We start from the raw sequence: 22,815 nt of genomic DNA, 5'->3' as shown, positions 1-22,815 counted from the left end.
TGCTCTTCCACTGAGCTATGGCCCTGTCCTCTAAGGAAAACATCTTACAGTGCTCCCGTGTTGTCTCCCATCCCAGTGCAAACCAAGGAAGACCCTGCTTAGCAAAGAGGAAAATTCAGGCTTGCTACTACAAGACCAGATCCCTAGTTCAGTAACATTGGGGGAGCTGAGGTCGGGAATGCCTGATCTAACTGATGAGTGGATTATGCCGTAGCCCTCCTAAGAACCAGTCTACGGAAGTGTTGTTGCCTGACCGAGGGCTCTGACCTTGACTGCCTAACGAAGGAGCAACACCAATGAGTTTCCAACTCTTTATTTCTCTCCTGGATACATGAGACAATTGCACTTAAAATGGGCCAAGACTGGGACACAGAGATTCATGCAAGACACATGGCGGCAAACGGCCCCGGCTAACCTGTTGTGGCTGTCCGAACGTGGCTGTGCAGCTTTGTTCATCCTCCCTTTGGCAGCGCCTTTGGGAGGCAGAGGTGCTCAACACTTCCTGCCGAGGGTGCAGCGAGAGTGAAGGGCCTGTATCTGGTTCAACAGGTATGGCTTCCCTGCATGGAAGTTTGGGAGGTGTAGTTCTCTGTAAAGCACCTCAGAGTATTCCCAGCGCCCTTGGGAGAACTACGACTCCCAGAATTGTTTGGGGGGTTCAAAAAGCTCGATTAAAATCGGGGATGTACGATGTGAGCTGGAGGAGAGCACAAAGTCACTAGGAGGCAGGGTTTGGAGCTGCTGGGGGAGAGAGCAAGGTAAGAATCGGCAAAGGCATGGGAACCACACGGGCGGGGTAGACTCAAACAGAGGCGTCACGCCGGCTCTGTTGAGGGGAAAGGGGATCCCGAAACTTCTCCCCAGTGGCTGGGGAGACAGAGAGCAACGTGTTAGCTAATCTTTGGCTGGGGGCACCATGCATGATGCAACCGGCACCTCAGCAGATGCCCAAGGAATGCAGCGTGGCTGCACCGTCCTTTGTGGAGGGGAGCAAAACAGAAGAGCTGGAACCCAGTGAAGAGACAGAGACTGGCCCAAAAAGCCTCTCTAGGGAAGCCTGCCTCAAAGCGGGGTTTTCTCCGCTGCAGACAGCACTGGCCAGGGGGGTGATGTCTGCTTTCTCCCTGGTTTCTGAGGGGCTCTGCACCCCAGACCTTGCTGCTCTCATCCCTGCTCTCCAGCCATCAGAGGGCAGGGGCCCCCAGCTGCCAGACCAGGACGCCATCGCCCTTTGGGGGCCCTTGGCCTTGCTCTGGCCTCGATGTCCTTGGGCCCTGCCCTTCTCAGCATCCCTGCGCTTGCTCCCTCCCTGGGAGGCCAGGCCAAGCTGCGGGGGAGACGGGAGCGGAGACGTCCCGGTGGCCTCCCGGGTTGCCCAGTTGCTTCTTGCTCCTGGCGGGGAAGCAGCCGGCCCTGACAGGTGCCCACTGGCTTCATCTGGGGGAGGCACCCACTTGGCAGCCAAAGGCCAGGGACTGACCGATGATTAACGGAGAGGGGCCATTAACCAACAGCTGAGAGCAGGGAAACAAGGGACCAGCAGCTGGCGGGGCAGTCTCCGCCCAACCAGAGCGCTGGCTGGCCTGACCCACCCAGGGCCAGAGGAGGGCAGGGACGGCAGCCTCTCTGCTCAACCCGGGAGGGCTGCCCCCTTGCCGCCTCCAGTGTGGGGAGGGGGAAAGGTTGGTTTCCCGGCTTTCCTGCCAGTTCTTGGTACAAAGGGCAGACGCCTGCCCGGGCCCTGCTTGGGCCACGGGATCAATTCGTTGCTCGGGTCCCATTTCAAGGTGGGGCACAGGCAGCTACGCCTGCCCCCAAGCCAGAAAGCGGCCAGGTTGGCCCCGGGGGACTTCAGACTGCAAGCTACGGAAACTCTCTGGCTGGCTCCCACGGCTTTGGCACGCTTGCTTGAAGGAAAGGCAAGACTCTTCTCCATGCCAACGCACCTCTGCAAAGGCTCTCCACCCAGAGCTGGCATGCGCCTCCATCTTGGCGTGAACAGCGGCGACCGGGACGGCCGGCGAGCTGGGGCTGCTTGCCGAGGACACGAGGGCAGGGGTTGGCGGCCATGCTTCCGTGCGCGCACAACAAGGACGACGACGACGACAAGACGCGGGCAAGGTACGAAGTGCAAGGAGGTAGTGCAAGTTGCAGGCCTCCCCCGGGCCGCCGCCGTCACCCCCCGGGGCTAGCCGCTGTGGAAGAGGCGGATGCGCTGGGTGATCTCCTTGCGGCAGAGCGGGCAGCTGCGCAGGGCCTCCGAGCAGGTCTGGCAGCAGCAGACGTGGCCGCAGGTCAGGAAGACCACTTGAGCCTGAAGGGAGGAAGAGAGAGAGAGACACACAACGTAAGGACAGCCCTGCTGGATCAGGCGCCCAGGAGGATCTCTCTAGGCCAGCCTCCTTTTTTCCACAATGGCCCGCCAGGTGCCTCTGGGAAGCCCACAAGCAGGAGATGAAGGCGGAACATCAGACGAGCCCTGCTGGATCCGGCCCAAGGCGGCCCATCTAGTCCAGCATCCTGTTTCGCACAGTGGCCCACCAGATGCCTCTGAGGAGCCCACAGGCAAGAGGCAAAGGCATGTCTTCTCTCCTGCTGTTTCCCCCCTGCAACTGGGATTCAGAGGCGTCTTGCCTCTGAGGCTGGAGGTGGCCCACAGCCACCAGACCAGTAGCCACTGGTAGCCCTGTTCTCCATGAATTTCTCCAAGCCCCTTTGAAAGCCATCCAAGCTGGTGGCCATCACCACACCCCGTGGCAGGGAATTCCATAGATTAATTCTGCGCGGTCTGAAAAAGTACTCCCTGTTGTCGGTCCTATTATTTCCCGATCTCCAGTTTCATGGGGTGGCCCCTGGGTCTAATGCCCCATCTGTTTTGGAGTTCGGGTTTGGTGCTGGATCTCTCTCTCTTTTTCTTAAGCAACTTTAAGCTGCCCAAAGGAGGGCCATGCCCTGCAGCCTCTCTCGGTCCAGGGCTTTGAGGAGCAGGAGTGGGAGGCCCACCTCATTTTCCATGCACACCACACACTCGCAGTGCCGCTCCTCCAGCGTAGGGGCAGATGGGGATCCGGCGCTGCTGGGAGGCTCTTCCCTGGGCGCTGAAGGGGCCGGGCCTCCCTCGTCCGCCGGCTTGAGGAGCTCTGTAAGCAAGCGGGAGAGAGGCTGAGAGGCCGGGGAAGGAGAGCCCCCCCGAGTGCTCAGAGGAGAGGGAGGCGTCCCTGGTTTCTCTGCTGCAGGCCAACACACCAGTGCCTTGCTGTTCACTTTCTATATAAACTGAGGACCTTTTTTGGGGGGGGGACGTGAAAAACGGTACATAAATAGAAGTTGCAGCAGCCACTCCTCTGGAAGTGAGTTTTTCATTGATTTGCTTAACCACCCTTTGGGGACGGAAGGGTGCAGGGGACCAGTCTCCTGATACCGGGATTAAAATATAAGCGTTGGGCCGTGTTACAAGGCAGCAGCTTCTCCTGGGAAGGGGCCCTGAACCAGAGTGGAGGGAAAGGGAGAAAAAACAGACCGGCGCTACCTGGTATGGTGACAGCCACGGCGTGTATCTCCCGGGCCCTCCGGATGATGGACTGCTGGAGGCCCCTTTCGGCAATTCCGATCTGTAGGAAGAAGCCAGGAGATGGGGAGAGGCTGCTTTGAATGCTGCACCCCTCTCCACGAGGAAGCCTTCCCCTCCGCCCGCTCGCCCGGCTCGAGGCTTGGCCTGCTCACTGCAAGGCCGTGCGGCCCCAGAGTGTGACAATGGCGGATGCCACAGCATGGCACCCGGCTTCCTGTATGATGGCCGGCCAGCATGCCCAGAAAGCGGGCATGAAGACGGCCACCTTCCCTGGCCCCATCTCTGTGGCTACGGAGAAGAGCCTTGGTGTTTGAGGGTTCTTCTCTTAGAAAGAGGGCAACTCAGAGGACAACTGTTCCCTTCCCCGCCCCCTTCCCCAGCCCTGCAGTCTCAGACCACAAGGCAGCAACTGTGCGCCCCACACCTTTGCCAGGTCACTGGGGTCCATGGAGCAGAGCATTTCCAGAGAGATCCGGTGGTGAGCAAAGATGGGCACGTATTGCTCGGCCGAGAGGTCAGTCAACAGCTTCACCAGCTGCCGCTCCAGACCCTCCTCCTGCAAAGGAGAGGAAGAGGCATGCTGCCAGCCTGCTTGCTGAGCCCCATGGAGCTCCGAAGGTGCAGGGCGGCACTGCTGTCGGGTGGATTAATTGTGCAAACGGTAGCAGTTTAATCAATCAGATCTGCATAAATGTGTGGACGGGGGAAACCCGAGACAGAGATCTTTCTTTGTTCTTAGAGGATGTACTGATATGTTGCCCGTAGGCATGAGCTCAGGAGAGGCATTCCCTCTTGTGTGCAAGAAAGAAAAAGAATACCTCCCCTTCCCAGATTGGAATTAGAAGAACCTCTGAACATAAAGGTTCAGCCTTGCCTCTCTGTGGAGAGGAGGAGGATTATGTCTCCCAAGATGGCACCGGCCACCCACTGGCAGACCAATGCATGCACATGTTGCCACGGGCATCACCTAAGAAGAGGCCTTCTCCATTGTGTGTGAGAAAGACAAGGAATGCCTCTCAAACATGGTGCTTGCCATCTGCAGCTGAAACAAGCACGTTGATAGAAAGCAGAGATATTTTGTCAAACACCTGCTGCCCATTTCCTCGGGGGAGCCTCCGAACATGCTGCAAGGCAGATCTCTCTAACCCTTTCACCGATCTAAACGCTGCAGCCCTGGCAAAAACACGGGGCTGGCGAGCAGTAGAGCCGAGTGGGTGCGACCGACGGGCTCACCTGCAGCTGGAGCGAGAGGGGCTTCTGGTCCAGGAGGCGCTGGTACTGGATCAGCCAGTAGTTCTCCTGCTTGGTCTCACTCTTGGCCTCCAGCTCGCGCTGAGAGAGGGAGAGAGAGAGAGACTCCCTATTCATAGCATGCTGGACATTGTGGGCATGGATTAACCACACACCACAATGGCAAGCCACGTGAGCAAGGAGCTCTCCACGCCAAGGGGGTGATGCCACAGCCCCACCCCTGGACCCCGCCCCCAAGCCTGCGGGTTGATCACTCCGGCCGCCCCTACCAGGATCTCCTGGAGCTCTTCTTCCCGTTGCTTCTTCTCTTTCAGCAGCTGCTGCAGCAGGTAGGTGAGAGCCCGCCGCTGGTCCGCGATCGCCTCCTGGAAAAGGCAGCGCCGTCGCACAGGCGGGTCAGTCTGAGCTCGGTCTCCTTGGACCCCCCCCACGTCCCAAAATCTCAAAAGCCCACAGCGCAGGGTCGGACGAGGGAGGCTGGGCAGAATCCTTGCTGAGACACACCCCCCCCCCACAGGGAACCCTCCGCCCAGTTCGATCCCTGGCAGCATCTCCACATAGGATGGGGAGAGACTCCTGCCTGAAACCCCGGAGAGCCGCTGCTGGACAGAGTGGACAATCCTGAGCTAGATGGACCAAGGGTCTGACTCAGTAGACAGCAGCTTCCTAGGTTCCCGCTATGCCTGGAGGCGTGTTGCACTCTGCACTTCAAACGTCTGTGCCAAGGAACAGCCAGATTCTGCAGTCTACATCATGCAAAGCAGGCGCACTGGCAGAAGTTTGCAGAATTTACTCTTTCAGCCCCCAGGAAGGGCCAGGAGCTCCACACGGGGCATCCTCAGGCATGGCTCGGCCGTCAAAGGACCAGAAACGCGAGCTTTTCTAAAACTGCTCTCTACTTTCTCTTGGAAAGTGTGAATAAAGGAAGAAAAAAACACCCCCCACACAGTCCCAGCTTCCCTGCTGAAGAGAGCAGGATGCTACCAGAGAGATGAAGTGTCTTTCTTTTGGGGGGGGATGTTGCTCTTGAGTGGCTTTACAAACAAACAAACAAACAAACAAACAAACAAACAAACAAACAAAAAGACCACACACACAAACCATGGGGAAAGCAGCAGCCGATTGTGGAAAGGAATGTGAAATGGTTAGCGGGGGCCCTCTCCTGGCTCTCTGCACCTAGGAGAGGGCTAGGTTCTTGGGCACGGATTCATGGAGGGCAGGCCTATCGGCTACAATCTTGATGGCTCTGGGCGATCTCCAGGCTCAGAGGCAGGACCCTCCAGAATCCCAGCCTCAGGGGAGTAACAGCAGGAGAGAGGAGGGCGTGCTTTCACCTCCTTCCTTCGGGCCCCCCAGAGGCATCTGGGAGGCCAGTGTGGGAAACAGGTTGCTGGACGAGATGGGCCTCCAGGGACCTGATCCGGAAGGCTCTTTTTATGCCCTCGGAGATGGAGATCCCTACCAGGCCCGCCAATGGCTCCAGAGCTTCGAGACTGGCCGTGTGTTTGGGGAAAGCCCCAAACCTGGGAAACAGAGAGTGGGCGACTCCGGCCCGGCCCCCTAACTCAGCACCCAGCCAGGCAGAGGGGACAAGAAGCAAGAAGCGGGCAGAGAGATCCCAAGCGAGGCCCCGGCAGACCCGACGTACCTGCAGCGCCTCTGTGTCCAGCTGCTGCCTCTTTAACTCCAGCTGTGTCAGCTGCAGTAACTCTTTCTCTATTAGCTTAATCTAGGCAGAAGACGAAAGAGGAGGCAGGGTTTACCGGCATTGGAAAACGGATGCAGAGCTCAGCTGCCTCGACGGCGGCTCTTGCCGAGGGGTTGGCCTGCCTCGGGTCCCCAGAAGTTGGACTACAACCCCCATCACCCCTTGCCACCGCGAGGCAGGGGACGATGGGAGGTGTAGTCCAGTGTCTGGGGACCCAAGGAGGGGGAACCCTGCTCTAGGAGAACTGTTAAGCGCTCACTAAGCTAAATAGGCCTGAGGGAATGTGTGGCAGGGGCAGCATCCTGACCCCTTCTCAAAAGGGGAGGAAGTGATTCGCTCCCGGATAGCTCCCTCATTCCAAGGTGCTCAGGGAGCAGGTGGTGGAAAAGGCCTTTCTCTGCCCAGGATCCTGCTGAGCTGCTGCCTGTCAGGGTAGGGGATACTGGCCAACGTGGACCAAGAGTATGACTGACTTGTATGCGCACAACTCTGGGGAGGTCGGTCACACGTCAAGGGCACAGCCGTTGTTTCACATGCAGAAGTTCCCTGGGAAAACTTGATCTGGCCTGGCACACGCAACCATTTGGATCCAGGTCTAAAGTCAGCAGCCGCGGTTTGTGTGATTGTGTGAACCCATGCCAAGATGACAGACATATCAGTTTGTCTCCCACGATGGATCGGAGATTCCCTGCCTTGGTGTGGGTTCACACAGACAAGCTAATGCCGGCTGCCAACCTTAAACCCAGGTTCAAAGTGATTGTGTGAGACACGCCTCTGTCCGAGATCCCGATTCTGGGGACAAGGGCTCCTTCCTTCCCCTCAGCCGCTGATCTGGATTGGGGTGGCACCACAACTCAGTGATGGAGCCTCTGCTTTGCATGCAGAAGGTCCCCAGTTCAATCCTTGGCAGCATCTCCAGGTAGGGCTGGGAGAGACCCCTGCCTGGAACCTGGGAGAGCCGTTGCCAGTCAGTGCAGACAATCCTGAGCTAGATAGCCTAAGGGTCTGACTCAGCATGTGGCCGCTTCCTATGTTCAGATCTCTGTTCAGCCTCTCAGCTGTTCCCGCGTTTCCACAAACTGGGACGCAGTGGCAGGTAAAGGTGCACCTTGCCACTCGGGAAAGGAAGAGGAGGAGGAGGAGGAGAGCCAGCCTGAGATTCCCCGACAAGTCCTGAGCACCGAGTGGGGGAAACGGAGCTCCCAGAAAAGGCCGGAGGATTTGACAGGAACTAAAACTTGCCACAGCAAAAGCCACCAAAATAGAGAAGAGTCCACGAAGAGCTTCTCCCAGCACCGTCCGGAAATCCTCTCCGGGGACAGAAGACTGGGGGCTTGGGGGGGGGCTGGACTGGGCGGCGGGGAGGAGAGTGTGGAAGAACCTGCCACCTCAAACCTCGGGCAACAGCGTGCTCCACTGAGGGGACCTGGTGCCCAGGGATGGCGCTTCATGTCTGCCAGCATGGAGTGGAGCCAAGTGGAAACGGAAAACTTAAAAAGAACACAACCGCAGCCGTGTGATGCTCATGCTTCTGTGGACCGCTGTGAGATGGAGATGGGATGGAGCCTCTTGCGGATGACGGGGTGCGCCCCTAACTGGCCCCCCCAGGAGAGGGGGGTGGGGTTCGCAACGCGCCTGGCCCTGCCGGCCCGGGTGCTTGAGGGAGAGTGCCTGGACAGGGAGGCGTGAGCCGGCCGGCCGCCCTGCCCCCAATCCCCCTTGCCACTCACCTGATTCCGGATCTGGCAGTGCATCAGGTCTCTCTTCACCTGCAGGGCTTCAAAGGCCGCTTTCTGCATTTCGCTCTGGAAGACGGAGAGGGAGAAGCTGCCGTTTACCGAGCCAGACCCTCGGTCCACCTCGCGGAGTCTTGCCAAACACTGACTGGCAGTGGCTCCTAAGGCTTCTGGCCGAGAAAGGCCTTTCCTAGCCCTGCTAACCAGGGATTTGAACCCGGGACCTCTTGCATCCGTGCTCTACCAGGCTGAAGCGGCCTCTGGTGACCAGACCTCTAATGTGTTGAGGAGGAGTCGGAGTCCCTCCAAAAGGGGATCTTCTTCCCCATCTCCGGCAGCTTCGAAGACCGTTCTCAAGACAGTTCCTTTAAGGAAGCCTGGGGCCAGTTGTAAGCTGTTTTTATTGTTGTTGCTGTCTTACACTTTTAATGGCTTTAATGCTTGGTTTCAAATAGGGCTTTAGCATTTTGCTCCTTGCCAAGCGCCATGGGACACTGGTGGATGGCAGCAGAGAAATGTAACAAAACACACAAAGCATATTTGGCCGGACTAGCTTGACAGGAGCCTCCAAGGGCAAAGTCCTGCCTGCCTCTGGGCAAATATGAGTGGGGTGGCTCGCCCCTTCCGTGTCCGGCTTGGGAGCCCCCAGAAACAGCTGGCTGGCTGGTGGAGAGGGCAGGATTCTGGACTAGAAGGAACTTCTGGTCAGGTCCGTCCAGCAAGGCTCTCTCAAGCCGCCCCCCTCCCTGCCTCTGGCGCTCAGCACTACCTCTTGCAGGATCTGGCTGATGGCTTTGTTCTGGTCCATCTGCTGCCAGGCCAGGATCCGCTGGCATTTCTGGTCCATCTTGGCGAGGCTGCAAGAGAGAGAGAGCCGGGCTCTCGGAGGCTGAACGCAAGGCGAGGGCAGACCGAGCCACGGTGCCAACCTGGGGGTCACCCATTTCAGATGCGGCCAGTCCAGGCACGTGGTGGACCCAGGGCTGGCCGGAGAATGAGGGATTCCGTCAGCCATGCTCTTTGCCCCTGGCAGGTCGGGGGCCCTTGGATGCCAGAGGGAGGGGAGAGAAGAACCACGCACTCCATGACCTCGCTTGAGGCCCCCAGATATGGCTGGACTACAGCTCCCATCAGCCTCGGCCACAACGGCTCACTGGATGCCCTCAGGCCCGCCGCTCTCTCTCAGCCTAACCTACCTAACAGGGTGGTGATGAGAATAAAATGCAGAGGGAAGGAGGAAAACAGACACACGTGTGTCTTGAACTCCCCAGAGCTCTCTGGAGGAAGACGAGGATTAACAAAAAAAAGGGGGAATAAACCATTTCCTGCCTTGCAAGCCGGTCTCGGTCTGGCCGTACCTGGAATAGGTCTGGTTGACGAGATCTTGCCGGCGCGATTCATAAGCGAGTTGGATGATCTTGTTCTTGTAGGTTTCCGCCAGCATCTGCTGCATAGCCGCTGGGGAGGGGGAAAACGGAAGAGTGTCAGCGTCCTTCCCAACTGGGGGTCTCTTCTGCTTTCTGCGCGGACCAGAAACTGTTGGAAAACTGCTCCCTCCTGCACGTTATGACGGCCGCAAACCTTCCAGGAAAACACACTGGGAAGCGGCCGGGATTCTGTTCCCCTTACCTGGCTGCTTCCAGTGTTGGCAGAGGAAGGAGAGAATATAACGTATCATATTTGCAAGGCAACCCTAAGGGAGGCTCCCTGACTCATGGTTGATTGGGCCTTGCTGTCAGCAACACCAACGCTCCGTTCCCTCCCTAAGAATCCAGGTCTTGGGACCCACCTGGACTCTGGCCAGGGGGATGCGTGCGCCCCAGCCCAGTTCCCCAGCCCCGAAAGCCCCAACAGACCTGGAGCAACTCGAGCTTGTCAGCCCCTGAGAGGAGCCCTGGAGCTCTGGGAAGCCAGCCCCTCTGTCCAGCGGGGTGCCTGGCCTGGCCGGAGAACCCCCTCCGCTGGCTACCTACGCCCCTGCCTCTGCTCCCCAAGATCTGCTTGCCGCAGCCTCAGCCTGGCTGGACGGCCCCCGGCAACCGAGAGCAGAGCCTTCGCTCCGGGCAACCCAGGGTGGGCGGCCCACCCCTCGGCACACTCACCGGCGACTTCCCTCTGGCGCAGCTGCTCCGCCTCTTCCTGCGTGATGGCCATCAGCTGCTCCATCCGGATCCTGCAAGCAACGCGGGCGGGTGAGCCCCGCGGGGGGTTGCATGTTTCTTCTCTCACAGCCCCAGCTCTGCCGCCAGAGCATCCTTCAGTGCGGGGTGGGGTGCTGGGCGTTGAACCGGGGACCTTCTGCCTGCCAAGCGGGCGCCCTCCCGCTCAGCGACAGGCCCCAGGCAACTCACCGATCATTCTCCAGGGATTTAAGGATCTCGGAGCTCTGCTTTTGCCTGGCAGGAGGAAAGCAGAGAGCGCGATTGGGTGAGGGAAGGCAACAGCCACCTGACAGGGCGGGACCTGGGCCCACTCCCCACCAGCCAAAGACACCGTCAGACCCTTCTCGCAAGCAGAAGAAAACGTATCAGGGCCGTACCGCCCCTGTGGACACCCTGGGTGAGGACTGTACCACTCCAGCAGACAACCTGTGTGGGGACTATACCACTGCAGGATAAAATGTTTCTCTCTCTGTGGGGTTGTTGGATTTTGGGGGGGCGGGTTTACATCTTTTGCAGCTTGAACAGCTGGCAGGACAGGCAGAATCCATCACTCCATCCCATCCAGAACAGAACACAACTGAAATTAAGGCAACCCCCTTGAAAAACAGTGGCAAAATGCAGGTTATCCTTGTATTTATGCACAAGACAACACTGAAATTAAGATGACCCCCCACTCCAATTTCTAACATCAAAGAAATGGGGGGCATTTCTTGGATTCAGGTAAACAATGCAGTGTCATGGAAGTCTGCCCTGCCCTTTCCTTCCCCTTCCTCGAATTCTCCGTTTCCGAGCGCCTCTGCTTCTCTCCCTCCCTCGCCTTGCCGCCCGTCCCCACCATACCTCTGATTCTCCTCGAGCAGCTTCTGGATCCGGCCGCCGACGCCCTCTTCCATCTGCTTCAGCTGCTCCAGCAGCTGCAGGCGCTCTTTCCCCAGGCGCTGCTGGTGCCGCGTCAGGCCCTGCTCCAGCCTCACCTGCTCCTGGGGTCCCAGGGAAAACCGGGGGGGCTGAATCAGTCAGCAGCCGGGCCCCGGGCCGCCTCCAGGGAGGAGGAGGAGGAGACGGTCCCCTGCACGGTGGCCACCCGGAGCCTCTCCCATCGCCCCTGGCGGTGGGCAGCGTTACCTCCTTCATGCTCTGCAGGATCTCCCCTTTCTGCGCCTGGCTCTGGTGCATCAGCTGCGCCTGCTCCCTCTGCCCCAGGTCCAGCCAGCGCTCAAACTCCAGCTTCTCCTGCATCTTCTGCTCCTAACGGGGGGACGGGCAGAGGGCTCCGTCAGCACACTCAATCCACCGCATGCCGCTTGCGGCAGGGCGGGACTCGGGCCCGCTTCTCGCCAGCGGAAGCGGCATTGCTCCTGGGGACACCCTGTGTCGGACTATACCACTCCACAGAACCTGGGTGAGGACTATACCACTTCAGGATAAAATGCTTCTCCCCCCCACTCCCTTTTTTAAGAGAGTGGTCTTTACATCTTCTGCACCCTTAACAGCTGGCAAGATAGGCAGAAATCCACCATCCCTCCCCCCCTCTCCACTGCCAAGAAAAGCAGCACATGTTGAATAGCTGCCTGTTGAGTGCAAACAGGAACGTGAACTGGTTTGCCAAAAGGAAGAGACAAGCGCGTACCTTTTTCTTCTCATAGTCCAGGAATTTGTTCTGAAAAGAAAGCAAAAAGAAGAAGGCAAAACCTGACTGAGGTCGTAAGAGAGGGGAAATGGTGCAGGTTTAGAAAAGGAGGCACAGTGGGGAGAAAGAAGAGAAGTTCTTCCTCTCTACGAATGCTAGAACCTATTGCCAATCAATGTCATTGGGTGGCCGACGTTCAGCACGGATGAGAGGAATCCTCCTTTGCGCAGCGCAGAACTAACTGGTGCAACTCTCTGCCACAAGATGTGGGTCACCAGGACCCCTCTGGGTTTCCCACCCCCCGGAAGCAGCAGCCACCCATCCCGGCCGGCTCTCACCTGCCACTCGGCTTCGCTCTCTGCGAATCGGCGCTCCGTCCGGCTGACCCCATCCACAGCCGTCTCCCCTGGGTCGCTTTCTAACACGGGCAGCAAATACTGAGAGGGAGGGTTGTACTCGATTCCTAATTCTGGAAGAAACCAGAACGCAGCGTCTCGGACCTCCTTGGGAGCCACCAAAGGATCACACACACTTGCTCCCAAGGAAGCTCCGCTGAACAGAGCGGGACGCCCCCCCCCCCCAAGTGTGTGCAGGACTGAGCTAGGAGGAAGAAGGGGAACTTGGCAGGACATCCAGGCCAGGCGGCTCTGACGGTGTGGCTTCCCTCCCCTTCCCAGGCGAGAGGCCTCCAGGCTGGTTCTCAGCACCCAAGAGGGCTCCTTCTCCTCGCTCACCTTCACACAGAAACTGCTGGATGCCTTCCGTGCCGGTGCTGCAGATGGCATCTGGCGGGTAGGTCATGGAGGAGGCATCGAGGGTCAGCGTCTGCAGAACAGACCCAAACCTGTCCTCAGAACCCACCTTCCTCCTGGGTTCCGTTCCTCCGTCTGCCTATTCTACTGGAACCGAACCCAAGTGTCTGCAGCTGCTGCTACGACAACGTTCTCCCACTTATAATCAGGCAATGAAATTCTCCCCCCAGGCCAGGAGAGCTGGTCTTGTGGTAGCAAGCATGAGGTGCCTCCTCTGCTAAGCAGGGCCTGCCCTGGTTTGCATTTGAATGGGAGACTACATGTGCAAGCACCGCAAGATATTTCCTCTTAGGGGGTGGGGCCGTTCTGGGGAGAGCATCTGCCAGCTTGCCTGCAGAAGGCTCCAAGTTCCCTCCCTGGCAGCACCTCCAAGTGGGGCTGGGAGAGACTCCTGCCTGCAACCTGGGAGAAGCCGCTGCCAGTCTGGGTAGGCGATACTGAGCTAGATGGACCAAGGGTCTGACTTGGTATAAGGCAGCCTCCTATGCTCCAGTTCCTGCCTCCATAGCCCTTCTCCTTTCTCTGTCATCTCGCTTTGTCTCTTTCTAGACTGTAAGTCCTTTGGGGCAGAGACCCTGTGACCCCTCACGCCCCTCTGTAACTAAGCTTAACACATGCCACTGAAGCAAACACATATTTTTCTTCTGTTTATTCTTCCTCAATCTCCTTTTGCTCTTCACACTCAGCTGTTTACTCCACTTGGGGCCATCTAGCGTGATTCTAGAACAACTGGTCTACGATGCAGAATATGGACCCGAGCAGATGCAGATATTTCCCCCCAACTTGGCCAACCTATCTCCCGGTCTGGGTGTTGCTGCACTGACCAAGAGACCAAGCCAAGAGGCCGCTTTCCGCATGTACCTCCAGCGTCCGGACGTGAGCCAGCACCAAGGGCAGCTCCCGAACCAGGTTCTCGCTCACGTCTAAGGTCCGAAGGCTACGCAGGCCACCCAGCGTGGTCGGCAGCTTTTTCAGCTTGTTGGCTGCCGCGGGAAAATAAGAGAGACTAGGTTGTTCCACATGCCACACGATCCTTGCTGCAAAACGAGTTCACCTTTGTAGTACAGACAAGCACCCGGTCTGGCGTGGCGTAGAAGCACCGGCCGCGATGCTGCAGCAGGCATCCCAAACACACTTCGGCTGCATACTTTATCATTTCCCACGATAGGTGCCAAGTCCAGCATGGGTTCTATTTTTAGAACCCATGCAGGACCACCCACTATTAAAAGTTTTGTGGAAACTTAGAGAGGGTCTCTCCTTCCAGAAGCCCATACCCCTGCTGAGTAACGAGACACCTTTAAAAGTGGCGATCCTCTTATGTTTAGCACGGGGAGAGCAACTGGCCCTATCCAACCCCAACACAGCATCCCTCCAGTGGCTCTTGCTGGTATCAGCCTTATGTTTCCCTTTTAGATGGTGAGCCCTTTGGGGACAGGGGAGCCATCTTTCATGAATTCTCTTTCTACGTAAGCCATTTTGAGAGCTCTTGTTGAATAGTATATAAATATTCTATATAAATATATGCACATAAGAGGCAAAGCCACGTCTCCTTCCTTCCTTCCTACCTTTGACATTGAGGGTCTGCAGCTGGACAAGGTCTCCGATGGAATCCGGAAGGTTGTTCAAGTGATTCCTCTCTGCATTTAAGACCTAGGGGGCCGGGAAGAAGGGCTGAACATTGGCTGCCTGTTAGGACCTGCCTGGAGCTAGGAGGGTTGAGTCTCAACCCTCGCGCTGCCCAAGCAAAGGTACCCCCAGGACGTGGGCAACTCCTTACCTGGAGAGAGGCCAACTGACCAATATCGGCAGGAAGCGAGGTCAGCTGGTTGTCGTGGAGGTCTAAAACCTGGGAGAGAAGACGAGAGAAAAAGCCGCTCAACTCTGGCCCTGCTGTAGGCGCTGCTGGGCTGCAATTTCCAGCAAAGCCCCTCCATAAGGCTCTGGACGTTGTGCTCTGAAGGGAGGGGAAAGCAGGGGCGGGGGAGTTTTGGCTTGGGATTTTTTGAAGTGGACGCAGGTTTGAGGCGGTGGGGAGGAGCAAGCCGGCCGTGGGGTGGAGTCGGGGGCGGAGAGAACCCTTCCGGCGGCTCGCAGGCTGTGGTTCCGTGCCCTCGCCTCCAGACCCGCAAGCCCCCACCTGGGCTGACCCCCATCTCCTTCCCTCCTATAATCTGCAGTCACAATTCCCCAATACCTTCACAGTGATGAGACTCAGGATGCTGCAGGATTTGGGGATCAGAGAGCTCAAGCAATTGGTGTGCACAATCAGCACCTGAGCAAGAAATGGTTTGGGGGGACATCGTTACAGGCTGCCACTGGGCGTCAGTGTATCTCAAAAACGACAACTATCTTCAAGACGGCACAGCGCTGTGCGGCTGGGGATGATGGGAGTGGTAGTCCAACCCCAGCAGGAGAGGCTCGAGTTGGACACTCCTGGCTTACGGGACTTCCCGGCACACGCACACTGCCTAGAGAGATGGCTTTCAGCTTTGACTTTAGTGTCTCGGCAGTACCCCTCTTACCTTTTTCTGCAGAATCTTACAGGTTGTAAAGGCTCCGTAGGGCAGCTAAAAGTGCACATCAGAAAAAAGCAAGGATCAATCACCGAAAATGCAGTGAAAATAATTAGAAAAGCCTCTTTTCCAGGCACTCCTGTGAGAGCAAGGATGGGGTCTTTTTTCTTTAAATATAAACTTTTAATGCAATTTATTTTCATTTTAGGTCCCATGTTTTTGAGTATCATAATTTTTGCAGACTTCATGGTTTGGATTGTTACGTTTTCTGTCTGAAACACATTGTGTTTTAAGGTATGGTCCCCTGCTATACCTTTTACCTATTTTCTAACACGCCCGCACGTGCAGATATTTTATGACATGTACATTATTGTTTATTGAAAAGTATACTATTGAAACACATTGGAATAAATCTTTTGCTGTGCAGCTGTTCTTGCTCTTGTGAATGGAAAATACAAATCTGCGGGTCATAATCCGGCAACCCTGCACTGAGGGACAGAGCATGAAATCTCTGCTCCAAAGCCAGCACTTACACTTGGATAACCTCCACCGCTGAAGGAGAATGTAAAGGTACCATACAATTCTCCAGCTGGCAAGCTGGCAACAACGCCCAGTTGAATGGATTTGCACCCCCAAGACTGATCTCCCGACTTTACACGAAAGCATGTCCTGGAAGTGGAACAGGCTGAGCTTCGCTCCCTTAACAGCCACTGTTGGTGGCTTGCCTTCCTGCCCCTAATCTTCCTCAAACCAGCAAACTCAGTTCGGAAGCTGGCATCCATGAGAATGTACCTCGGAGAGTTCACATTTGGATATATCGAGGATATCGTCAGCTCCTGCTTCCTTTGCCTATGGAGAGACAGAAGGGGGTAAAGCTGGGATCCCCCCTGTTTCCCCCCAGGCTGCCACATCTCTAGCAAAACCAGTGCCTGTTCTGGGGAAGACCCCAAAGCCCTCAGAAGGGAGACTAGTCGGAAATCTTGTAACCAAACAAGGCTCCTGAATCCCATGATGGAGTAAAGAAACAAGGCATGTACCCTAACTGTGTACCATCTCGTGGACGTTAACACCCCAAAACCACGACAAGTATGTACATCTAGAACTGGTAACCATCCTGCTTAAAGAACCTTTGTTCCAACAATAAAATCCTGTTGTTTGGCATAGCCAAGCATGTTTAAATTCCTCTCCCACGATACCAGAAGCGATGCCCCAGGCAATCGCACCCAATAAAGAGGGGAAGGAGGTAGATTTTGGTCTCGGTTCCTGCAAAATCAGATCTGAGTGGTGGCAGCAGCAGCAAACGTGAAGCAGGGTGACCCCTTCCATGGTGAGTGAGTGAGTGAGTGAGCAAGCATTAGTGACTCTGGTCAAGCCGACCTGGAGAGAGGCTGCCAGGGCAGACCCTGCTTAGCTAAGGGGACAAGTCATGCTGGCGACCACAAGACCAGCTCAGTGGCAAAGTCCAGATGCTGCCATTAAGATTATGGAGCTTCCTGGGAGGATCTGTTGGCTTGGGGGTCCCCCTCGTCCACCTCCCCTTCAGGACGCCGTTCCACACCCCAACTTACCAGGCACATTTGGTATTCAAGACGCTTGCGGGCTTCATCGCTGAGTTTTTTTTTACGGAAGAAATGCAACATCTTCCGGCCGTGTCTGCTCCCGTATCCCAGCTCAGTGGCAGAAGATGGTCAGCGCAGAGGCAGGTGTGGCAACCGGAGCTGCAACCTGAGCAACAGGAACTGCTGGGTTACATACGTGCTGCGTTGATAAGCAGATGCTCCTGTCCAACCAGCTCGGCTTGGGATGTCACCCCGGCCAAAACCCACTTTGGGAACCCGTCATTAGCAGAAGTGTCGCAGGGGCAGCAGTGCCCTGAGTGTATGCATAAGGCAGGTTGGCAGCGAGGAGTCCCGGGCCAAATACACCTGCCTCCTGCCAGGGCAAGACAGGGAAATTGAGCTTGCTCATGGAAGACGAAAGAAAGATTATTCTGTAGGTAGTCACCAATTTAGCAACAGGATGATGTAGGAGGTAGGGCAGGCCCCAGGGGACATCCCCAAGACAGCTCGCTTTGGGGATGAGGTGCTGAGTACAGACTTTGTGCCTTTAACAGTGGTCTGACAAATTCAACAGATGCAGCTTTCCTTCACATGAACACGGAGCAACAGGAAAAAGCAGTATTTTTTAATATCTGCCTGGCAGGTGGTATTATTATTTTATTATTATTTACATTTTATATCCCGCTCTTCCTCCAAGGAGGAAGTACTTAAGTTTATCCTCACAACAACCCTGCAGAGTGATTAGGTTAGGCTGAGAGTGATAGAATCACACTTGCCCTCCCCGGGGCTGGCCTGATACAAGAACAGATTCAGCCCCAGCTGGAAACCCTTCCTCCATGAGAACTAGACCCTTGAGCTCTTACCACTGCTTTACGGGGCGGGGATTCTGTGGGCTCTGGCAGGCAGGGACCCAGCCGGTGCAGCCTGGGTCGGGTCCTGCCCCTGCCTGCCAGCTGCTAAGGGTGCAGAGGCATCGAGATTGCGAAGCTCTTTGGCCACACCCAGAAACAGAGGAGGGAGGGGGCTCCGGAGGAGTAGCCCCGCCCACGCCCCTTGGCACCAATCCCTGCCCTGCGGACAACTGTCACCCTGGCCCCGCCCACCTGGGCCGTGTTCCCTGCCGCGCCCCGTACTTACCGGCACATCTCCGCACCGCTCCTTGCTCGCACCCCCACGCAAGTGACGACCCGCCTCAGGAAGATCTCGAGTCCCGCCCAGGCCCGCTCCCATGTCGCGCGTGTCCTGTAAAGTGACCCTTTCCTTCCCGCGCCACCACAAAGGCCCGAGGTCGGAGCGTCGCCCCGCCGTGGGTCAAACACTTTTCATTCTCGCCCTCAGCTAAGATGGCGCGCGAGGCGTCTTTCGCGCAGGACCCTCAGCCACAACAATCATGGCGGAGAGACCAGGGTAGTCTCGCGAGACTATTGAGCGGGAACGCGGCGTCCGCCGCCAAAAGCAAGGCGAATGGGTTTGCGGGTGGGGAGGACACGTGAGTAGCAACGGAAGTCCCAGAGCGGTCCCCATTGGCACTTCCAGTTGGGAACGGAAGTGGATTTTTCAACTGCAGAGGAGCCTAATCACTCTGAGCCACAGCGATCTCGCGAGATCTTGGCCCATATATCTGACAGAATCGCGCTCTCGCTTCCTTTTTGGTTGGTTGTGGAGAGAAGCTTCGTGTCTCCTTTAATCCGGCTCCATCCGGCCCGGTGCTGAGCCCCGCGCACCATTCGCCGCCATGCCGCCCAAGTTTGACCCCAATGAGATTAAAGTCGGTAGGTTTTGAGGCGAGGGCCGTGATGGTTCCTCTGGGGCAGAGGGCTAGTAGTAGCAGGTGGCGGGATTCGCACAACCAGATAGGCCTGTGGAATACCATGCAGAAGTGCTTTCTTGCGTGTACAGATCGCGCTTCAGCCCTTTGTTGTCGCGAAATATCGATGTAACAACTTGTGTTCTTTTTTTCTTATCACACTTTTTCTGTTGTGCCCAGTTCTAGCTTTTGAACCCCTTTGGGCAGATACCTTTCGGCTTGTACGGCAACAAACCTGTTGTTTCCCGTCTGCTCCCTGCCTCTTTTCCCTTTCCCTTCTTCTCTGTGGTCTTCCTCCTGTCAGTCTCTTAATTTGGCAGCCCTATGGGGTAGGCCTCTTTCTCCCTTTTGGGATGTGCCATATGTATGGACAGCACTACTTATGGAAAGCAAAGAGTATTTTCTGGTTTGTGCTGATTTGTATGATCTCTGGAGACTTAGGATTATGGGAAGGAACATAAGAAGCTGCCTTATGCCATCAGACTGTTGGTCCATCTAGCTCAGTATTGTCTACCCAGACTGGCAGCGGCTTCTCCAAGGCTGCAGGCAGGAGTCTCTCTCGGCCCTATCTAGAGATGCTGCCAGGAAGGGAAGGAACTTGGAACCTTCTTCTTGCAAGCGGGCAGGTGCTCTTCCCAGAGCGGCCCACCCCCTCAGCAGAATATCTTAGTGCTCATATGCAGTCTCCCATCCAAGTGCAAACCAGGGCGGACCCTGCTTAGCCAAGGGGAATATTCATGCTTGCTGCCACAAGAGCAGCACTCCTCCTAGAGAGGGGGGTGCACATTGAGGCAGAATGGCTGTGAATTGCTATGAGCTGCAGTTGGTCTGAACCCCTGAATTGCTTGGGCAGCGCCTTGCCTGTGCCCAGGCTGGCTGGCTGTTGAATGAAACTCTGCTCTGGTCTCTGGGCTGACTTCCTTTCCCGTTTCCCTGCAGTGTACCTCAGATGCACAGGTGGTGAAGTGGGGGCCACTTCGGCCCTGGCTCCTAAAATCGGGCCACTGGGTTTGGTAAGTATCTCCCCGTCTCTGCTTCTTGAGATAATTTGGACTTGATCTGGGTGCAGGCTGGCCAAATCTCTGCTGCTTAAGCGGCTTGATAGAAAGTTACTTCCTCAGTACCTTGGAACAGGGCTACGTAACTGTAGTCCTGCAGACGTTGGGACTCCAGCTCCCATTATCCCTCATACCCACTGGCTGGGGATGATGGGAGTTGTAGTCCAGATACAGCTAGAGATTTGAAGTTGTGAAGCCCTGTATGGAAAGATGTTTTGATATCATTTTCATATTCACGGGCTTCTAAATAGCCCCGTGGCTAACTTTCTCTAGGGTCCAGAATTCTGCATCTTTCTGTTTCCAAACGCCCACCGAGTTACCAAAGTGAAGCGAGCTACCCTGGTGCAAGCGTTTTGCTTTCTGTGTTGGCCACCGATCGTCCTTCCAACATTTCTTCTCTTTCTCCTCCCCAGTCTCCCAAAAAGGTAGGGGATGACATTGCCAAAGCTACTGGAGACTGGAAGGGCCTGAGGATCACCGTCAAGCTGACCATCCAGAACAGGCAAGCTCAGGTACAGGCAACGCCAGAAGGGATGGCTCCGAAACCGCTGGCTGAGCTGGTGCTGCGAGCCGTAATCCTGGCAGGGTCGACTCAGCCCTTCATCCTTCCGAGGTCGATAAAATGAGTACCACGCAGCTTGCTGTGTGGGAGGTCTCTGGGGCCAGGCCTTTGAAGTATGGTCCTTCGGGGAGGGGTGGGTGCAGCAAGCCAGGGGCCTCGGGATTCGAATGCTTTCCAACTGAAGTGGGCTCCTTGGGAGATCTTTCCACCGTCCAGTGGCCCCAAATCAGGATTAGAAAAAGATGCTTCAGTGGCTCCATGAAGGCTTCAGCCTTGGCACAATTTCTCCTCATCTTGGTGAAATAAAAGTTTCTTTCAAAACGCACATACCCCGGACGTTGCTAGCAATCCAGCTGTTCCTCAAAGGCAAAAAGCCCATTCTAGCTTTGGATGCACAAAAATGCTTCCATCCTCCAAGACCTCAATAGCGTGAATATTGTCAGGGTTATGTTCTAAGCAGTGGGTTTTCCTTCCCACTGCCGTGGGGTTGCCCTTGCTTCCTCCTGGAGGAAAATCTCTCTTCGCAAACGAAGGGGACGTTCCCAGAGAGGTGTAAAACACCCCATTGCTCTCTGCTTGGATGGTGATGGTGCACAGTTGATGCCGCATGGCACAGTGTGGCTAGAGCGAATCTCCACCGTGTCGTAAGGTTTGCCTACTCCACCAGCCTGCATGCCTTTCTCCTGCAGTTGTGGAGTACCTCTGGTATTTCTTTTTGGCTGCAGCCCACTGAGAAGCTGGGGACCTGGGCAGGAGAGGGGGAGAACTTTGTCCACTCCACTTGAGTGAAGAGGCGCCATGCTGCCTCTGGCTAGCAAAGTAGCCGCGGCCACCCAGAGTTGCTCCCAAATCTCCAATGTGGCTCCCTTTGCTTCCAGATTGAGGTGGTCCCGTCCGCTTCCGCCTTGATCATCAAAGCCCTGAAAGAACCACCACGTGATCGCAAGAAGCAGAAAAACAGTGAGTGTCCGGGGTGGGGGGGTCTGGCTGCGGCTGCACCTTTGACTGAGGAGACATCTGGGCCGGCAGCCCTGTCCCTCCATCGTGCCACTAGCCACCCGCCACTGTGCCTGCCTGACTTCAACCGTGGCTGGTCCATTCCAGTGGTGAGCTAAGAACAAACCCCATTCAAGGAAACAGGGTTGCTCTCTCTGTGGGCAGCTCTGTGCCGAAGACTGGGAACAGATGGCCCTTGGTCCCTCTTTGGGAGGAAGGGCCCGTGATTCTCTCTGTGACCTCCTCTGTGGTTCTCCTGGTGACCCTTTTGCTGGGGTGGGGGCCCAAAGACTGACCGCGTCCCCCCTTTGTTACAGTTAAGCACAGTGGCAGTGTCGGCTTTGACGAGATCTTGAATATCGCTCGGCAGATGCGGCACCGGTCTCTGGCCCGGGAGCTCTCAGGTAATTTTTAAAAAATAAGGTGTGTGTGGAGCGTCTGGGTCTGCGGCTGGTGGAAGAGCCTGAGCTTGGTTGCCGAGCTGTGGCCCCTCCCCAAATAAGCACGCACCTTATATAGGGAAATTGGGAGGGGCTGTAGAACAGCAGGAGAGCTTCTGCTCTGTATGTAGACAATCCCAGGTTTGCTTCTGCACAGCATCTCCAGGTAGGGCGAGAAAGGTAGGCCTTGTTGGGTCCAAGATCGGGTTTCCAGCAGGGGGGGACTAATACCTCTGGGGCACTTGATGGGATCCCAGTGGGGACTCGGAGCCGTCTTGCCTCCCCACACTGCAGCCATGCTTGAAGATAGCATCCCCAGGGATGTGTCTGCTGCAGAAGGGGAGGGAGGAGGGTGAAGACCCTTCTCTGCTCCTGATCAGAGCTGGCTGCATGCTGAAGCTCAGCCCGACTGGCAGGCTTTAGGAAACAAGCACTCACGAGTACTCCCATTGAAACGGGACACTGATTCCAGTGAGACTGCATAAGAGGAACTTCAAATGCCCGTGAGCCAGTGACTGGAGTTACCTGCCTCATAACTTTATTTTCTTTTTTTTAATGCCTCCACAGGAACCATCAAGGAGATCCTGGGAACAGCCCAGTCTGTTGGCTGCAATATTGACGGGAGACACCCTCATGACGTCATTGACGATATCAACAGTGGTGCTGTTGAATGTCCGGCGGTAAGTGCCTTTCTTTTCTGAAGCTAGCAGACAGCTGTCTTGGGCTCTGTGCCGATTTGCTCAACTGAACTGGCCTATCTCTTTCTCTTCCTCAACAGAACTAAGACTGCGGCTGAAACGGACTCAACACAGCAAGTTCTGTCGCCTGTTTTGATAATTAAAAAAGGTAGTTTGTTGTCCAGCGTTTGTGTGTGACCGCCTGGTTCTTGTGTGTGATAGTCTGGTTCCTGGGGCATGCTTCTGATCCCCACCTCATACCCGCCACAACTTGGGCAGAAGGCGGGAGTGGACCCAAGAGGACTGCCCAAGTGGGCCTGGGCATATGCAAAA

At 56.2% G+C, this 22,815-nt stretch overlaps 2 protein-coding genes and 1 non-coding gene across 8 annotated transcripts; 2 read left to right on the top strand and 1 right to left on the bottom strand.

The window, feature by feature from the left end:
* Positions 1 to 297: 297 nt before the first annotated feature.
* Positions 298 to 18,329, bottom strand: LRSAM1 (leucine rich repeat and sterile alpha motif containing 1). 6 transcript variants are annotated; one of them, XR_008312779.1, is made up of 26 exons: positions 18,080 to 18,328; positions 16,952 to 17,108; positions 16,176 to 16,232; positions 15,393 to 15,437; positions 15,065 to 15,142; positions 14,648 to 14,716; positions 14,436 to 14,520; positions 13,732 to 13,853; positions 12,793 to 12,883; positions 12,397 to 12,527; positions 12,059 to 12,088; positions 11,554 to 11,676; positions 11,269 to 11,408; positions 10,618 to 10,662; positions 10,369 to 10,439; positions 9,625 to 9,724; positions 9,036 to 9,123; positions 8,261 to 8,335; positions 6,471 to 6,551; positions 5,092 to 5,187; positions 4,805 to 4,903; positions 3,996 to 4,127; positions 3,530 to 3,611; positions 3,004 to 3,140; positions 1,947 to 2,314; positions 298 to 741 (listed from the first exon to the last, which is right to left on the bottom strand). XR_008312779.1 is itself a non-coding variant. In XM_053282227.1 (25 exons), the coding sequence occupies exons 2-25, from the start codon at positions 17,021 to 17,023 to the stop codon at positions 2,189 to 2,191; spliced, it is 2,175 nt and encodes a 724-aa protein (XP_053138202.1). In that variant the 5' UTR covers positions 17,024 to 17,108; positions 18,080 to 18,328; the 3' UTR covers positions 298 to 2,188. The 6 variants fall into 6 exon arrangements, 3 of the variants coding, with proteins under 3 accessions (XP_053138202.1, XP_053138203.1, XP_053138205.1); XR_008312780.1 differs by having other exon boundaries at positions 298 to 738; XR_008312781.1 differs by having other exon boundaries at positions 298 to 560.
* A 226-nt stretch (positions 18,330 to 18,555) lies between these two features.
* On the top strand, positions 18,556 to 22,669 carry RPL12 (ribosomal protein L12). Its single transcript, XM_053282231.1, has 7 exons — positions 18,556 to 18,714; positions 19,689 to 19,762; positions 20,221 to 20,319; positions 21,248 to 21,329; positions 21,683 to 21,769; positions 22,373 to 22,485; positions 22,584 to 22,669. The coding sequence occupies exons 1-7, from the start codon at positions 18,678 to 18,680 to the stop codon at positions 22,587 to 22,589; spliced, it is 498 nt and encodes a 165-aa protein (XP_053138206.1). The 5' UTR covers positions 18,556 to 18,677; the 3' UTR covers positions 22,590 to 22,669.
* Positions 21,427 to 21,556, top strand: LOC128339133 (small nucleolar RNA SNORA65). Its single transcript, XR_008312860.1, has one exon. It is a non-coding gene; the product is annotated as a small nucleolar RNA SNORA65 (small nucleolar RNA).
* Positions 22,670 to 22,815: the final 146 nt, after the last annotated feature.

Source organism: Hemicordylus capensis, chromosome 17, assembly GCF_027244095.1.
Source record: "Hemicordylus capensis ecotype Gifberg chromosome 17, rHemCap1.1.pri, whole genome shotgun sequence".
Taxonomy (NCBI): domain Eukaryota; kingdom Metazoa; phylum Chordata; class Lepidosauria; order Squamata; family Cordylidae; genus Hemicordylus; species Hemicordylus capensis.
The sequence above is the reverse complement of the archived record's forward strand: the minus strand, read 5'-3'. Positions and strand labels throughout refer to the sequence as shown.

Excerpts from the sequence above, each read along its gene's own strand:
- LRSAM1 (XM_053282227.1), bottom strand. The coding sequence starts at position 17,023 with ATGTTGCATTTCTTCCGTAAAAAAAAACTCAGCGATGAAGCCCGCAAG. Across the intron at positions 9,725-10,368 it reads GCGCCAGAGGGAAGTCGCCG|CGGCTATGCAGCAGATGCTG; the intron begins GTGAGTGTGCCG and ends CCCCCTCCCCAG. Across the intron at positions 4,128-4,804 it reads CCCTCTCGCTCCAGCTGCAG|GAGGAGGGTCTGGAGCGGCA; the intron begins GTGAGCCCGTCG and ends TCTCCTTTGCAG.
- RPL12 (XM_053282231.1), top strand. The coding sequence starts at position 18,678 with ATGCCGCCCAAGTTTGACCCCAATGAGATTAAAGTCG. Across the intron at positions 18,715-19,688 it reads CCCCAATGAGATTAAAGTCG|TGTACCTCAGATGCACAGGT; the intron begins GTAGGTTTTGAG and ends GTTTCCCTGCAG. Across the intron at positions 19,763-20,220 it reads AAATCGGGCCACTGGGTTTG|TCTCCCAAAAAGGTAGGGGA; the intron begins GTAAGTATCTCC and ends TCTCCTCCCCAG.